The sequence below is a fragment of the Grammomys surdaster genome, unplaced genomic scaffold (genome assembly GCF_004785775.1).
Source record: "Grammomys surdaster isolate TR1022 unplaced genomic scaffold, NIH_TR_1.0 311, whole genome shotgun sequence".
Lineage (NCBI taxonomy): Eukaryota > Metazoa > Chordata > Mammalia > Rodentia > Muridae > Grammomys > Grammomys surdaster.
The window spans coordinates 1,575,050-1,592,809 of NW_021604730.1; the positions used below are offsets into that span (position 1 = coordinate 1,575,050).

Consider the following 17,760-nt stretch of genomic DNA (forward strand, 5'->3'; position numbering starts at 1 on the left):
AGGAAGGAAGGAAGGAAGGAAGGAAGGAAGGAAGGAAGGAAGGAAGGGAAGGAGGGAGGGAGGGAGGAAAAAGAAACCCACAAACATTCACCAGGATCAAGAACAAGTAAAACCCAGGCTTGTGGGATCTAACCATGAAAGGCTTGCTTCCTATGTTTGGAAATAAGCTAGAATTTCAGTCTTATTGTGTATTCTGAAAAGAATTCAACTACATCATGCCACCTCTGCTGTCTCATCAACTCTTCAACTAATTAGTTACATCTTCTACTTCCACTAGAAACACAATTGGAGCGAGCATGTCTGATCCATATTACTTCTCTAAAATCTAGATTGACAAAACTCTTTTACGAATCTGCATTTTGAATAATCAATTTGTGGCATTTGAACACCAACAGTACATGTAGCACTGTGCTAAGTGCTGTGAGGAGGATAAAATAAACGAAACTGTGTCCCAGGCTCTTCATTGATTCAAAGCTAAGCTAGAAACATACATGAAGTGATGCCAGGATTTCTTGTTCTAAACTGGGGCTGAAAAATGTACTAAAGACACCATAATTTTCTTGACATAGGAACCAGTGGAAGACATTCCAGACAGGGAGAAGACCTTGAGCACAAACAGCCATAACCACTTGGGAGGCTGAAACAGGAGGATGACTTGAAGTTCAAGGCCAGCCTAGGATACAGAGTGAGACCCTATTGTAAAGACAAAACAAAAAAGATATAGTTAAAGAATGCAGGCCCATCTGAAAGAAAAGTATACTTTCACACCTATAGAAGTAAAACCTGGATTTTTATAGAAAAAAGTAAATCTTCTGCTTAGAATTTTTTTCTTTGCCTTATAAGCACCACTGTGTTCTCTTTTTCCCATGATATCCACACACAGCAAAGCAAAGTCACAGTCTTCCATCTAAAATATTAGTAGGACAGAATGCAGCATTTAGCAAGTGCACACTACATACTACACGCACACACACACACACACTTTGTATTTAAACTTCATGGAATCACATCCAACACCCTTTGAAGCATTGTGGTTATGATAAACCTAACCCTGAGTAAATTTACTACAAATATAAAAACATTTATATTTGCTTAATTTCAGAATTGAATAGGTAAAGAAGCAAGAAAATTATCTGTGATCATAAATTTAATAATAACCCACGGTAGATAAAGTTAAAGTATCCCATGAATATGCCAAAACTAATACATCTATAAAAATTTAAGTTTTAGATTTCTTCCCTAAACTTGTTCCCACTTCTGACCCAACTTTAATCTGGTTTAGCAACATTATCTACCATTATCTATCTTTGGGGCTAAAATTGGGGTAATAATTTCTTCTTTCTCTTCACTCCTTTTCCCTTCCAAATAGTCACTCAAACCTTCACATTTTCATCTGGGTTTCCTCAAGTCCACAACTCTGTCAACATTGCTACAAAAGCCATTGTCTTTTTGCTTTACTTTGTCCCCAGCCTCTTTGTTGCCTTGGCAATGCTTTTGCTAAAAAGAGTGCCAACCTAATCGTTTCCTTGGCAATAGCTTCTTACTGCTGTGAGAAAAGTCTGAAGTTCTTCATTATCTAGGGAAGCTACAATGGAAGCTGACTTCCAATTCCATGTTTCCTGTGTGACCTCCCCCGTCCCTTTCTCCATCTGCTGATGTGACCTCTGTAAAAAGAAATTCCAATGGAGATTTCAGTATTTTTTCTAAAATCGAGACTGTATCTCCTTTTTCTTTTAGCAAACTGTAGGCATTCATCGCCCTCTTAAGTACAGCCAAATTAAGGGCCACGCTACATTTCATTCAGTGTCCTGATTTAATTAGTGTGGACAACTAAGTATGTTATTAATTATGAAGACTCTGCATTTATTGTATATTTTGTGGGTTTTTTTTTATTCAGGATTTCAATATTTTTATATTAGCCCAGGCTGGCCACAAACTCAAAACTTTCCTTCTTCTGCCTCCTGAGGATTATGACTGCAAGCTTGTACCACCTTTGTCAGTGGTATGTGTAGACTGTGCAATAGAGAATTACACACTTCATGATAGAATCAGCCAGGTGATTGAACACCTTAACCAAGGGAGAAAAATGAATAATTGAGGTAAGCAAGACTGAAAAAGTAAATCTGGAAGGCAATACGAAGTACCTAGTGTAATGGTGCACTTGGGAGGTGGAGGAAGGGGAATTAGGAGTTTAGACTCATCTTGTATAATAGTAAGTTCAAGGCTAGCCTGGGATATATGAGATCCTATCTCAAAAAGGCAAAACAAAAAAAAATGCATTTCATAAGCAGCCAAGTGAATGAGAAAGGAAAGCCAGCCTCAGTTGACCTTTCCCATACCCTAGAGTTTTCTCACAGTTACACTAAATAAAGAGTATAACTGTTTACTGTATCACCCTTCAAATCTCAAAGGGCCACCCCTGAGCAGTCTAGCCTACAGGCTTTCTCTACTGCCTCACTCTATTGCTGGCATTGAATGCAATGATGACATTTGCGATGACTTTGTATATTACCTTCAGACAGTTTCAGAGAGTAAGAGCCATTTCTGTCTTGTGTAGTGTGTGATGATTCAAATTGGAGTTTTTCAGCTTTCCATTGCTGCCAAAGCCATCAGCTCTTAGTAAAAAACCATACTCCAATTTTGGATTCTGACCTTTTGCTGGGCTAACAATGTGCTCTCCATACTCAACAACAAACCACATGCCCTTCGCAGCTGCAGAATCCCAAGCACACACAACATCCACTACAGGGCACTGGGCTGCTGGGCTGTAAAATGCACTGTATTAAAAATATCAAAAGCATTTTTACTTAATGAAATTTTCAACTTATGCTGGGTTTACTAGATGTAGCTACAAGCTCAGAGCTTGACCAGAATCCAACACAGAAAAAACATATGACAAATATTTGTTGAATAAAACAATGATTAGTTGAGTCTAGTGTTATAATCTCACTCTCCACCCAATTAGAAGCCCATGGAAGGCCAGGAGAGTTTCTGAAGTTTTGTTAAATTGATTTGTCCTTGTTGACTGCCTTGTGTAGCCACTCTTCACCTGTGCATTGAAGAAATTCCTATCATATTTATCTACGTAACTTTTTGAGATATGTAGCCCTCTGTATCTCAATAATTTTTGTTAATAGTGTCCATAGACTGAAATAATATTTAAAATGTCCATAGAAGTATCTAGGTGCAACTTAGTAAATATATTCTCCTTTGAGGTCATTGGAAAAATAAAGTGCATAAACTAGGAAAGGAAATGTTTTATTTTTAAATAACCAAAGCCAAAATATTAACATTCATCAGACTCTGACCACGTTTTCTCAAAGCTGGAAGTCATAGCAAACATAACAATTCTCAGATGTCCCACACTAGCATTTAAATTTTACTTTTTATTCATATCAATCACCAAAATGCAGCTTCACATAGATTGAGATCAAGAAAATATGGCCAAGGGCAGTGGTGGCGCACGCCTTTAATCCCAGCACTTGGGAGGCAGAGGCAGGTGGATTTCTGAGTTCGAGGCCAGCCTGGTCTACAAAGTGAACTTCAGGACAGCCAGGGCTACACAGAAAAACCCTGTCTCGTAAAACCAAAAAAAGAAAGAAAGAAAGAAAGAAAGAAAGAAAGAAAGAAAGAAAGAAAGAAAGAAAGAAAGAAAGAGAACAAACGAAAGAAAATATGGCCAAATGTTGAAACCAAGTGCAACAATGAGCCAGTGGTTCACACCTGTCTGATTGATCTAAAATATTGCTTCCCTGACACACTCTCTACAACCCATAATATCTCTGTGTGGTAATGGCCTCCTTGGGTACCTCAGAACACAGTTTGGGAACTGGGGTTTTAAGTCTAGGAGGCAAGAACTGCTCTCTTGGATCTAACTTGTTGCTGACCTTAGCAAGGGAGGTGTATCCAGGCCACAATTTCTTTACCTCTACAAACCTAAGTACTAAGAGACCCTGTGGAGATGGAGTAGAGTGACAACAGTATTTATATACAAAGCTAAGCCTAGCACTTGATTCAGAAGGCTATAGCAAATGATAACCCCAGACCATTCCTCAAGAAAATAAAATTCCAAGTACTGTCTGTATCTCTATCTGAACACCTGTTCACTCTGTCTGCTGTAGTCAAAAATAATACAAACTGTTTTCAAAGTGAGGAGATAGCCCATTTTCTATCTGCAGAGAAGCCATACTGTGTGCCTAATAATGAAAAGCATTCTACTGTCCCTGAAGTTTTTTCTTTTGTTGCCTTTATTAACTCTCAAACGCTCAAAAATAAACTTTTATACTCAACACATACCTTAGGATTCTCTTTCTCCATGTTATTCAGAGCCAAGATTTTGTTTAAACAAAGGAAGGGTGATGGGATTTTAAAAAAGGAAAGGACATTTCACCTTTTCTCCCTCTACTTCATTCTTTTCAGCAAGAGACACATTTAGATGAATTTCTGATGATCCACTTACCAAAGCTGATCGCTTTACCACCATGGAGGCAGCCTCAAAACTTTGCTTTCCTTAGTTTTGAACAGGGTCAGAAACTCATACCCTGAAGAGCCCTGGTCACAGCTTCTAAAAGCTGATGCATAGTAGCAAAATATCTAAGTACTGAATTGTAGAACATGAGCTAAAAGAAGTAATGTTAATAGTCTGTGTTGCTACAACTGCTTGATTTCGTTCTTGTATCTCATTTTATTTTTTTTTATTTTGCTGTTTCTTTTTTTTTTTTTTAAGAAAGGCTTTTATTTGTATTAGGAGTCATCTAAAAATACCTTCTTCCCAAGTTGTTTCACACAAATAAGTTACCTTTATCCTCATAGACTAGACAGACTTTAATTAACACTAGTTCTATTACCTACCACCTTCATCTGATGGATGTATTAGATGCAGTTCTGAAAATGCTTTACCTTGCCCAAGGTACCAAATTAATAAGTGATGAGGCAGAAACAGGAGAGAGATACAGTGCCCTGTGATTGGCAGGTCGTCATGTCTTGTCCCTTGCACAGAAGTGCTTCTCCAGCTTGCATCTTCTTATAAATTCCTCCCAAGTCATACACATGCTTTTACTCTTTGTTATACCAACTTAAGATTTTACTGTACATTTCTTGTGCTGAGCTTCAAAACTCCATGGAAATGCAGATTTCTCTCTTCAACCCCAGGCTTTTCATCACCCTTTTTCTCTTAGGATCTCTTTTGAATCAGATCATTTGCTTTCAGTCCCTCACTGGGAGCCTCACTCTGGCGGTGGGACTAGCTGTGTGGGAACCTAAGAGAATCACATTTTAATGCTGAGTCTTTGTTAAGAGTTTTTGTGAGCCCCAGGTCCAGTGAAAGAGTTGAACTAGTTGATAGTTCAATCTTCATCATCCTTGGAATATTATTCTTTTGAAAATTGATAAGTATCAGATAGATGTTGGTTTCTCATAAGCAAATATTCTCATATACCCCCAAAAATAAGTTCACAAGAAAGAAATTGCAGCCAAGAACTAAAGAAATGGATGTGCTTTTCTGAAATACCAGAAACCTATAGCCTGTCTCTTTGGGTGTTTCTGTCCATTTATAATACCATCCAAATACTAGACAAATCTTATGAAATTCCTATTTTATCTAAGTATATCCTTCTCCAATTCAACAAAACATCTCTACTTGTATTAGTTCAGTGCTCCAATTAACAAGATGCTAACACACAAACAAACAAACAAAACTTGAATGTTCTTTGAATTCAAATTATCATACAAAAGTTAAAAGACACAGCTGTTGTGTATAGAAAGTGGGAATTTAAATTTTGGCTTTCTTAATGTTCTCCTGATACCTGTTTAATGGGAATTATCTGAATTCTAGAAATTAAAACACATGGAATTTGTACACTAGTGAAACTGCTCAACGGCTGAGAACTCTGGTTGCTTTTGCAGAGAACCCAGGTTCATCAGCACCCACAGTGTTAACTCCAGTTCCAGGAAATCTAATGCCCTCTTCTGGCCTACACAGGAATTGCATACAAATAGTACATTTACATACATGCAGGCAAAGCACTAACACATGAAAAGAAATAAATAAATCAAGGGATGGGGGGTTTCAAAGCTTGTGGGACTTTTGTAGTGTTCATTCTTTATAAAGTCGGATTCTTGCACCACTGCCACTTATTACATTCAACATTCGATATGCAGTGAAGATTAAGTAAGTTGGAATTGGCCATGAGAGTGCTAACAACCCTGGAAGGAGGAAGAGCAGACCCACAGTGACTGCCAACACAGCCACCTGGGACACAGCAGGAATTAAAAAGCAGAGGCCAGGGGTGCAGGCCACCAGCAGGATATTGTGATAGGGTAGAACAAAGATCCCACTGGCCAGCCATGCTGACCCACTTTAAACTTCCCACTTGGACCTCATGGGAGTTTGGCCTCTAGGATTCTCATATCCAGCATATATGACTGTGAGCCACACTGCCTGTGGAGGGCGCAGCATAATTCAATGCTGTATTGAAATGAGTTCTGTTCCATCTCAATTAGATTGGAAATTCCCAGAAGACCACATTGTTTCTTTCTGGGAAACCTCCATAGTTCTTTGCACAGTGCCAGGCATACAAATAGCATCCAAAAGCACATCTAATGAATAAATGGGCTCATATAAATTAGAAAAATAATTAGTGCTCAATTAGAGACACAGAGGGTTATTTTGCAATGCCCCATGGTGAATTAAAGTCTAGGGCCGCATCTTTGAGTCTGAGCCAAATAAGATATTGCCATCTTGGTTAACCGTTATTTAAATGTTTACTTTCCTTGTCCTGTATTATTATATCTCTCAGGATTCTTTTGTTCATCCAGCTAATGAAATGAGGATTGGGGAACTTCACCCTTCATTAGCTGAGACCCCTCTGTACCCACCCAAACTTGTTCTGCTAGGGAAGGACAAAAAAGGTAACATCGTGAAGCCGATGTGGAACTGTGCCCGATGCATGTGCATGATAAATCGCCACTTATACATTATGACATGCCATAGTCTATAAGTACTCGCACATGTGTGCTTCTGACATTAATCCATATGGAATCTGCTTTTCATACTTCTTTTGTATCCACCAGTGTTCGTAGCATTGTAACATGTTTTCCCTTTAAATTTCAGAATCAACTGATGAGTCTGAAGTTGACAAAACTCACTGTCTGAATAACAGTGTCTCCTCAGGCACCTACTCAGACTACTCGCCCTCCCAAGCTTCCTCAGCATCCTCTAACACCCGGGTGAAAGTGGGGTCCTTGCAGACAACATCTAAAGATGCCGTCCATAACTCTTTATGGGGTAACAGGTGTGTTGAGAATTTCCCCTTCTGTGTTCCCAAATGCTCATTTTCAGCAACTTTGACAAAATGGAATCTGCTTAATGTTGAAATTGTGTTTGGCATGTGAGTGGCACAGAAGATAGAATATGCAGGTAAGCATGTGGGCTCACCTGGGACTTTGGAGGGCATCAACACAGTCTTCCAGGGCCTGGCATCCGTGAAAGGTCAGTGGGAAGAGACTATGGGAAGTCACAGTGGAACCTAAAAGCTTGAAAGTGAAAATTTGTGTTTGACCATCCCTAAAAATGAATATATATTGGATTATAAGTACATATAATTCAGCATTGTTTGCAAATCAATTCACACACTCTCAGGAAAACAAGCATATGTTGGAAGTGGCCACTGGCTCAAATACACTACTAGTCTGATGCCATAGTGCAGTCAGTATTATAGACAATCCCTGGATGCACTATCTATAGGCCAATAGAAGACTATGAAGTCATGAGAAGATGGTATCAGGCAGTCTGTTTCCTAGTGTGCTACAAGGCCACGTTTACTCAGAAGATAGGAAAGTCAGAGCAGATTAAACTGGGCTTTTTTTTTTTTTGACAGTGGACATGAAATAATGAGACTTTAACCATAAGCCAGGTGGGGATAAATGAGCTATACAAAGGCTGGTGGCATTCTCTGTTACTTATTCTTCTTCTGGAAAAGTCACCTCTTCCTCTTGGTCATTTTTTTCCTCCCACTTATGTTCACAGGATTGCACCACCTTTCCCACAGCCTCTAGATGCAAAGCCATTACTCAGCCAACGGGAGGCTGTCCCTCCAGGGAACCTCCCCCAGCGTCCTGATCGGCTGCCAATGAGTGATGCTTTCCCTGACAACTGGACCGATGGCTCCCATTACGACAACACAGGTTTTGTCTCTGAGGAAGCCACAGGCGAGAATGCCAACAATAACCCTCTCCTAAGCTCCAAGGCTAGAAGCATACCTGCTCATGGGCGCAGGCCTTTAATCAGGCAAGAAAGGATTGTCGGTGTTCCCCTGGAACTGGAGCAGTCCACACACAGACACACACCAGAAACAGAAGTGCCTCCTTCCAATCCTTGGCAGAATTGGACCAGAACCCCCAGTCCATTTGAAGACAGGACTGCTTTTCCTTCCAAATTAGAAACAACCCCTACTACCAGTCCCTTGCCTGAAAGAAAAGACCACATGAAGGAGTCTACAGAGACACCAGGTCCCTTCTCTCCAGGAGTGCCATGGGAGTACCATGACCCTACCCCCAACAGGAGTCTCAGTAATGTCTTTTCACAAATCCACTGCCGCCCAGATTCGTCTAAAGGTGTTATTGCAATTAGCAAAAGCACAGAGAGGCTTTCCCCGCTCATGAAAGATATAAAGTCCAACAAGTTCAAAAAGTCCCAGAGTATTGATGAGATTGACGTCGGTACCTACAAGGTCTATAACATTCCACTAGAAAATTATGCCTCTGGAAGCGATCACTTAGGAAGCCATGAGCGGCCAGACAAGTTCTTGGGACCAGAGCATGGCATGTCCAGTATGTCCAGGAGCCAGTCGGTACCCATGCTGGATGACGAGATGCTCATGTATGGAAGTAGTAAAGGTCCACCCCAACAAAAAGCATCTATGACTAAGAAGGTCTATCAGTTTGACCAAAGCTTCAATCCTCAAGGAGCGGTGGAAGTAAAAGCAGAGAAGAGGATTCCACCCCCTTTTGCACACAATTCTGAGTATGTACAGCAGTCCAGTAAAAACATCGCCAAGGATCTGGTCAGCCCCAGAGCCTATAGAGGATACCCACCTATGGAGCAGATGTTTTCCTTTTCCCAGCCATCTGTAAATGAAGATGCCATGGTGAATGCTCAGTTTGCCAGCCAGGGGCCCAGGGCAGGCTTCCTAAGGAGGGCTGACTCCCTGGCCAGCTCCACTGAGATGGCCATGTTCAGAAGAGTCAATGAGCCCCACGAGCTTCCCCCTGGTGACAGGTATGGCCGAGCAGCCTATAGGGGAGGGCTGGAAGGCCAGAGCAGTGTTTCAATGACTGATCCCCAATTCCTGAAGAGGAATGGCAGGTACGAAGATGAGCACCCTTCATATCAAGAAGTGAAAGCGCAGGCGGGAAGTTTTCCTGCTAAAAACCTTACCCAGAGGAGGCCACTGTCTGCCAGGAGCTACAGCACAGAGAGTTATGGGGCCTCCCAAACCAGGCCAGTTTCAGCTAGGCCTACCATGGCAGCCCTCCTGGAAAAAATACCATCTGACTATAACTTGGGTAACTATGGTGACAAGACATCAGATAACAGTGATATAAAGACAAGGCCCACCCCTGTGAAGGGAGAGGAGAGCTGTGGCAAAATGCCGGCAGACTGGAGACAGCAGCTGCTTAGACATATAGAAGCTAGAAGGTTAGACAGGGTATGTCTGGCGTTTCTTTGTAAGAATTCCCTCCTGCCTTGGGTTTTCCTTTCCTGGCGTCTCTTAGCACATGTGGCGGCGCATGAGTTACAGGAATGATAGCTCCCAGATTTTTATTTTTATTTTGTGGGGGAGATGGATTGCAACAGTTTATTGTCAGTATTGCTAATGCTTTCTGAGAAGTCATAACCAGCAGGTGAATTACTTAGCAAAGATAGCCTAAATATTGTTGGTAAGAAAGAATTTGACTTTATTATCTGGGACGGTGCTTTGATGTTTTTCTAGCCATGGAAGCAAAGCCGCCTCTCCCAGGAACCAAAACTGTTCCCTGGTGACCTAAAGAGTGTTATTTTTATTGAGTCTATAAAAAGTGAGTATTTTACCCTTTTCCACACAGACTCACTTATATTAAACTCAGGCTTAATTTGTTTATAAAATTTTCACATCACTACAGCTAAGGGACAACTGAAGTTATTACTTCTAATGAGCAATAATCTTCCCAGCAAGTAACAGAAAAATAAAATAAGCAGAGATTAAATGCCCTCCTACACACTATTTTATTCGATTATAAAATCCTGTCATTTAGAATATTGGCTTTTATGTAGAAGGAAATTCTAAAATTCAAGTCAATCTGCAAACAACAAATGTAGATGATGTCTCAAGAAGGACTACAAATGAAACAAATTAGTGCGTACAATGTAGCAAAGCAAGGAAATAAATCCCAAATTAATCCTAATTCAGTTAAAAATTGAGTCATAATACTGTATGGCGGGAACAGTGATTGGAGAATTAAAAACAAAAACAGAAAAACGGTACAAAGCTTAGAATTAGTTCCTGTTGCCTGCTTGAATCTCTCTTTAAAAAAATCAGGAATTTCATTTTCTAGAGCTTTGGTCATCTGCAACATCGTTCACTGAGCCTTTTTGGCTCTAAGTCAGAAGACTGTGTGTGCGCCAAACTAATGTCAAAATTAAGGATTACTTGCAAAATGGGGCCTTTCCCTCTTGTATCTTTGAGTTGGGTGTTCTGAGTGATATCACCCACCACGGTGCTTCACACAGTCATTTCCATTTTATTTAATGTTCTGCTTTTGTGGAGCAAGTTCACTGTGTTAAGTATTTCTTTCATCTTAAATCTGATTTGTAGGTTGTGTCTACATGACAAGGAAACCATTTTCTTAGCGAAAGAATGAACTCATAAATGTGGCTGTGAGCATTAATTTCTCAGCATGAAAATTAGCTCTGCCTTGCAAAGTATTTCATCAAAATGTTTCAAATGAGTATATACTCCATCTCCTTGAAGGAAGCTTTGTTAAAGTCTCATGGCTGACATCATAGGAGACACCTGGCCAGATGGTACATGCTTTACCTCGAGTTACACCCTCATGAAGACAGATAACTTAAGGGTGAAAATTTAGTGTCAAATAATACAATACAGTCAGGAACACTGGCCTCATGTAGACATGACCATATATAACAGAGTAATATGAACTGAGAGGTCCTAAGAAGGTGTGAGGAGTATATGTAAGATGACTAGTAATTGGACACAAAAGAATAAATGAAAACAAAGCATGAAAATGGAATGACAGGTGTGGAGCATTTGGTGTCATCGATTTACTGGTGTCCTGGATAGACATGTCTGATACACTTTGAAACAAGACATTAAGAAGCAGGTGACTCCTATAGCTGGAGAGAGTATAGAGGTGGGTTTAGGTAAATAGGTCTGAAGGCCCTGCCCAATCCAGATGGCTAACGTGAATTTATCTGTATTTTTTTCATCATTGAGATGACACCTCCCTTTTCTATTGAGTTCATTTTGTTTATAACTCTCTGGTTCTAGCACTAACTTTTCAGAGCCATTTTGATGAATATTCAATAGTTTATCATTTGATTCAAGAAGTTGAGTTACTTTAGACTACTGCTCCAAGCCACAGTTTTCTAGGAGCTTTCTTCTACTTTACTCCAAGTGACATTTCTTTCCCCAGTCAGCTGAGTTACTTAGCAATAACTCAAGCTGCATCTCCTTTGAAATCTTCCAGCTATTCTCCCAAATGAATGCAGGGTGCCAGAGTGCATATTATAATGTCAAATAGTTTTGACAGAACTGAGCTATTAACATTCTGCCCATGATCAGATGCCACCAGAAATTCGGGGTACTTCTTTCCTCTGAAAGCTGTCTGATCCTGAGCAAACAGTAATTCCAGCAGCTACAAGATCTTTGTGATTTCACATAAAAACCAACAGCCTACAGATATTCTCCTATTATAGGCTTAACAGTCCAACATGGAGTTGGCAAAAGATTTCAGTGTTGGCCTTGAAGAAACAAACAGCTTCAAGTACTTCACTAGAAAAAGAATACGATTTCCCCCCTTAGTCACAAAGGCTTCCATGACAGATACCCTCTGTGACCAAGAATAAAACAAAAGTCCAACTATCTGAGATTACCTGTCTTCTATAGGACATTAAGGAATTAACCCTGAACAAGAAGGAGAGATCAAGAGTCTTTTTCACTTTGGGCATGATGTCAGTGAACTTTAGTCCCTAGTCCTTAACAAACTGAATTGGCAGACAAGTGTATCTCTAGTCATCTCTCTCCATAGCTCACCAAACTCTAGTGGTAAAGATCATTACTGTGGGAATGGAATCCACCCATTAGTTCTTAATGATAACCAAGAAACAGTCTACTGCATAAAAATAAGAGAATTACTGACAGAAGCAAGCATTGCCAATAATTGTGTTTCCACTGTAGATGCCAGGCCATTTTAAAATATCTTAATTACTGAAGAGAACAAAATTTTAAAAAAATTACTGGCCATTGGTACCTGGCACAGTTTATTCACAATATAAATATCACCAGAGTGCTATGCAGATATGTGATGCATAGTAACAAAAAAGAAAAGGAATAGCACTAACCATTTTTAAATTATAACTGCCCTTAAGGCTGCCACACATTAGGCAGAGGCAGAGTTAAAAGTTAACATCTGTCTTTTGTATATGTAGATCTGACAATGTGAGACATTGAGATTTATAGCAGTGGGAATCTTATTAAAACCTCACTGTTTGAATTTTCAAAACTAATAGACTACTGCAGATGAGCAATGTTTGTCTCAAGCCAGGATCATTATATGTAAAAGACAGACCTTAGCCTTTATGTGAGAGCAGGTGTAAACAGTATATCTTTGCTCTTGTCATTTCTGTAGCTCTGGACGGTACTCATTTTGTGCACAACTAACCCTGTTACTGTATGCTTTTGTCTGACCGAGCGCATGTTTATAAAGAGTTACTGTTTGCCCGCTTACAGTTCAATGTTATGAATTTAGATGTGTTCATGTAATGATCTGTTTGTGGAGCCCGTGTTTACATCCTGTCACATGGTTATCTCCTCTACTCAGAACGCTGCTTACAAACACAACACAGTTAACCTTGGCATGCTGCCCTATGGAGGTATTTCAGCAATGCATGCAGGCAGAAGCATGACTTTAAACTTGCAGACTAAGTCTAAATTTGACCTTCAAGACCTACCTCTTCAGAAAGTAAGTATGGACTGCCCTACATGTGTCAGCATCCCAAAGACACTTGATGTTTGTTCACCTAATGTATTTAGGCTGTGCATCCAGCCCTGCTTTTTATGGACTCTCCATGGTCCGAAAGCACCAGGGCAAATGATGTAGAGCCTGAGTCTGTAGCTGCTCGGTGTTTATTGTAGCCAGACTGATTACCAGACTCTTGCTTTTTGGACTGAGCAGGCACATGGCTTTTGAGATTGCTTTAAGCATCATCTTTCTACTTATTTTTGGTATTCTTCCATGGTTTTCTTTCTTTTGTGTTTATACATTTATCGTGTACTGTTTTGGAGGTGACCCCTGCCCTCCCTTGGTGAAGCACTCTGAGAACAATGCTGCAACTGGTTCTGGTCTTGGGTGGTTCCTTTAGGAAGCATAAAATTCTGACTGAGCATGGAAGTTAAAGGTCTAGCACTGTGAATGCTTTTTTAAGTCCACTTTCCTTGTGGAAATAGAGCACCGGCAAGAGTGATGTAAGTAGCAACAAGTTTGTATATGTTGAACAAAAATGTAGGCACATTAGCAAGGAAATAATAGTTATATTAATGAGAGGAAGAATTCCCGTTGTTAAGGAAACATTGTTCTTGTTCAGTCTGCACTGGGAATGCCCATTTCACCTGCTTAGACTGATTAATGCTTTCCTGTTACATCTCAGAAGAGACTAATGAGTCATTTTCGTACAGTGTCACTATGACTGTATGTTAATGTGGTCATTTTGTGGAGGAAGCAATACAAAATAGGAAAACAGAGTGATAGTAGCCTCCAAACATTTCTGTTTTTTGAAGAAAATTAAATGTGGGACAAACTCCCATGGCTTTATGCCTCACACTCCACTGTTAAATGTCGGTAAAATTTCCTGACTCTAGATAGTTTAATTCATGCTTTGGGTAGCATAACATAGAGATTTTATATCCACAACTTTAAATGCATGCGCGTGCACACACACACACATATCCACACATACACACACACACACACACACACACACACACACACACACATAGAGCAGTCAAAACCTAACTAAACTGGAAACTTTCTCAGTTTCCAGGGAAGGGATGACCAGTGGTGCTTGATAATGTTCTCTGCTGGTTTTTCCTGAAGTCACCAATATCTCTCATCATAACCATGCTCGTGACCCAGCCTGCAGTCCCTAAACTTAGTACTGGGCTTGTATGCAGTTCATGTATTTGAGCCAGCACAAGTTGGCTCTAGCATGTCATCAGCCATTTTCTTGATACCTCTTATATGTCCAAAGCCTTCACCCTCCTTCCACCTAAAACCAACTTTCTACAGTTGTGAGCTGTCACAACTGTAGCCCCCTCCACAAGAGGACTTGGAAAGGAATGCAAATCAGACTTTGAAACTAAAATAATAAAATTTCAAAAAAAAATCATGAGCAGATTAAAGGAATCTTGGTATGAAGAAAGCCACTGCTGGAATCTTCTGAAAATATCTAATACCAACAAGCCTAGTATAACCAATTTGGGGTCTAATTACTCTTTGAGCTATACAGTAATCTGGACTCATGAGGTAACTGAACAGTAGCAGTGCACTTAAATGTGTCTCTGGTATCTCAGCTATTCTCCAGATATGAGTTAGGAACAGCTTCCCTGTTGTGTTAGCCTTGTAGTGTGGTGGCCCTGGAGAATAGATTCGTTACCTCTCACTGGAGTTACACCACACTTCATTAACAGCAATAATGCAGAGCTGTATTTGAGGACCTCAGCTATCCTCTCTCAGGTACAATTAGGGCTTACACAAAATGGACTTCCCTTTGGAAGGGAAGTCCCTTTGGAAAGCACAATAAATTGCAACCCAGCAATTAAGACACTAGAAAGACTTCAAAGTAAATTACTATCAATACATTATATCCTGCATGGTGGGAGGAGGGGGAAAAAGAGAAGGAAGAAGAGTAAAATTACCAGTTAAGGTCTATGAAAAACGTGTGCTACTCTACCTGGCATGTAATGCGTTTGGAGACACTTAGGCATAAGCACTCATAATACAGTCAAAGCTGTGGTTGTGGAAGTTCAGCCTGTGCTCCACTCCATAGGTTACACCCTAAGCTTTTATCTGTTCTGCTAGATTCATCTCCTTTGAGGAGCTTGGATTTACAAATTTGGGGAGGTTTTCTGCCAAATGAGACAGTTAATCTATTGTCGTATACTTTTAAATTAGGACACAAGGAAATGGGTGTTACTATAATACTTTCAACTACACTATACTCTGATCTGTTCTCCCCTCTCCCTTTCCACTGGCCTCCTTCCTACCCCAGAGCCCCCTTTCTGCTTCCATGTCACGTGGTTCTATTATGCTTGCTTTCTGTTTTCCCCACTCCCTTAATATTTCCTCATGCTTCTCTCATGATCCATATATATATATGCAGATGAGAAGAAATGTGCAGGGTTTGTCTATATCTACTTCACTTCAGTATGTCCAGTTGGAGTTTCTGACCAACTGCCATAACTTCAGGAGCCATGGCTAACTGTTTTCATGATATGGCTTGCTTCCTCTCAATTCTTCTTGCCAGACAAGAGCATATTCAACATCCATTTCCTTTGTGCAGAAAATTACTCTCGGGCACCTAGAAAAAAAATGCATGATGCTTCCTAAGGAATGTAGCAGAACATGAAGCACACATTTATGGGAGTGGTGCCCTTGCCGGGGCACACTTGGGGCTGAAATCATGCCTTGTGACCATCCTCTCTGCCTCCAAATCTGGCTTCTTGCATCAGGAGAAGGGGTATTCTAATTCCCTCCGAAGCACTGACATTGTCCTTAAGCAAATTCATGGTAAACTAATTAAATGATACAATTGCTTGTAATGAAGAGCCCTGACGCCTGGCAGCATATGTCCAAGGGCACAGGAAGGGAAGACGGTGCCATTCAAGGGCATGGGGAAGGAAGACATGCTGATCTTCTTGAGTATTTTGAACATTTCTAACTCATCTCTATTTATTGCATGCCAGGTCAAGCATACATTTTTTTCATGGATTAAAATATAACTATAGTCTTTCTATAGTCTTTCTATTCTGCAAACAATAAATGATAATTTCATGAAAGTCTTTAAGATACTATTAAAAATACCACCAGATACAACAAAATTAACATAAAGAGTTAAGATTATTGGTTAATTTGTTGGCGTTTATGCTGAACTTGAAATTTTAAGAGTGCTTATGAACTAGAACATTGACATGTAAGTCAGACTTAAATTATAGGATACTGGTATTTCCTATTTATTTGTTCATTCATTCATTCATTTGTCCATTCATTCATCATTTATTTGCTGCCTTTCCAAAAAGCATTTGAGTCAACTTTCAATGATGTTTTTAATGGTTCATGTGCTTTTTTTTTGGATGTGTTCTACTGTAACAAGCTCAGCTATTGTCTTGAAATGTTATGTTACTGGAAAAGGATAACATTCTAAGGGAATGTCAGTACAAACGCTATTTTTATTGCCTAGATTAATGATAGAATGATAAATATTTCCATTGGGAAAAAAACAAATGCTGAGAAACACTAAGAACCCACTCTGTCTGTCTGATACCACAAGGTACTTTAAGGATGGTTTTTCTTGCAACTCACAAACCTAAGTGGACTTATTTAGGAGATTATGAGACAGACTGGAGACTGGAACTCACAAGTCACACAGACATATAGTATGCTTTACTGCCATGACCCTGGTACCTAGCATAGTAGTAGAAAGAATTTAAATCTGACTCTGTTTTGTACCTAGTGTATACCCTTTCTACCCAAGGTGAAGCCTTTTCACAGTTTGTTAACTCCTGACACTTTCATTCATGACCTTCAGTAGTCAATACAATTCCTTCGTACACCTTTTTATCCAATAAACCATGAAAGATGATTATATGGAATAGGAAAAAAATTTAAAAAGGAAATAAATGGAGTATCTTAAGTGACTCAATGACCATGATTCTGTAGGCACTACAGGAGAAATGTCTCAGGTTATCTGATCTAAGTGTAAGTCGGTGGTCACCCTGTACTTCATCAGATCCACCTATACTTCCTGACTATTTGGTCTCACCAGAATGTACTTGGTGACATGACTATAACAGACTCTAAGCCTCACATGCTAACCATACTGACAGCTACACCACCAAAGAACATCAGAGCTGGTGAAGAAACATTGGTTTTTGCTAATGCCAGCCCAGGGTGTGGCTTCCAAAATAAGTACAGTAATTTCCACAGAGCTAGATTATATTTTCCACCTCTTCTTCTTTTAGTGCTTATTACAGTAATGCTACACCTTAGAATGTTTTGCTTATTGTTTATAGTCTCAGGCAGTAATATAAATTATAATTTTAGAGAATGAGGTTATATAAATATATATTTATATATGCATATACACACATTAAGTAATTGTTTCTTTGAAGTTATCTGGGGGAAATGTCCTCAGTGTCTGTTTTATTAGTTACTAGATCAGTTTATTGCTGTCTAAGAAACTCCTGGGTTACAGAAATTTAGATAGCA

The 17,760-nt window shown here is 39.7% G+C and overlaps 1 protein-coding gene across 6 annotated transcripts in view; it reads left to right on the plus strand.

Annotated features, from left to right (window-relative positions):
* Lrrc7 (leucine rich repeat containing 7) overlaps window positions 1-17,760 on the plus strand; it is a 438,353-nt gene that overhangs the window by 368,842 nt on the left and 51,751 nt on the right. For 4 of the 6 annotated variants that reach the window (XM_028777579.1, XM_028777581.1, XM_028777580.1 and 1 more), the window contains 3 exons: window positions 6,798-6,909; window positions 7,112-7,292; window positions 8,027-9,707. In XM_028777579.1, coding sequence (XP_028633412.1) covers window positions 6,798-6,909; window positions 7,112-7,292; window positions 8,027-9,707 — 1,974 coding nt within the window. Of the gene's footprint in view, window positions 1-6,797; window positions 6,910-7,111; window positions 7,293-8,026; window positions 9,708-13,098; window positions 13,240-17,760 lie in introns of all 6 variants that reach the window. The other 2 variants (XM_028777577.1, XM_028777576.1) reach the window with 1 other exon arrangement.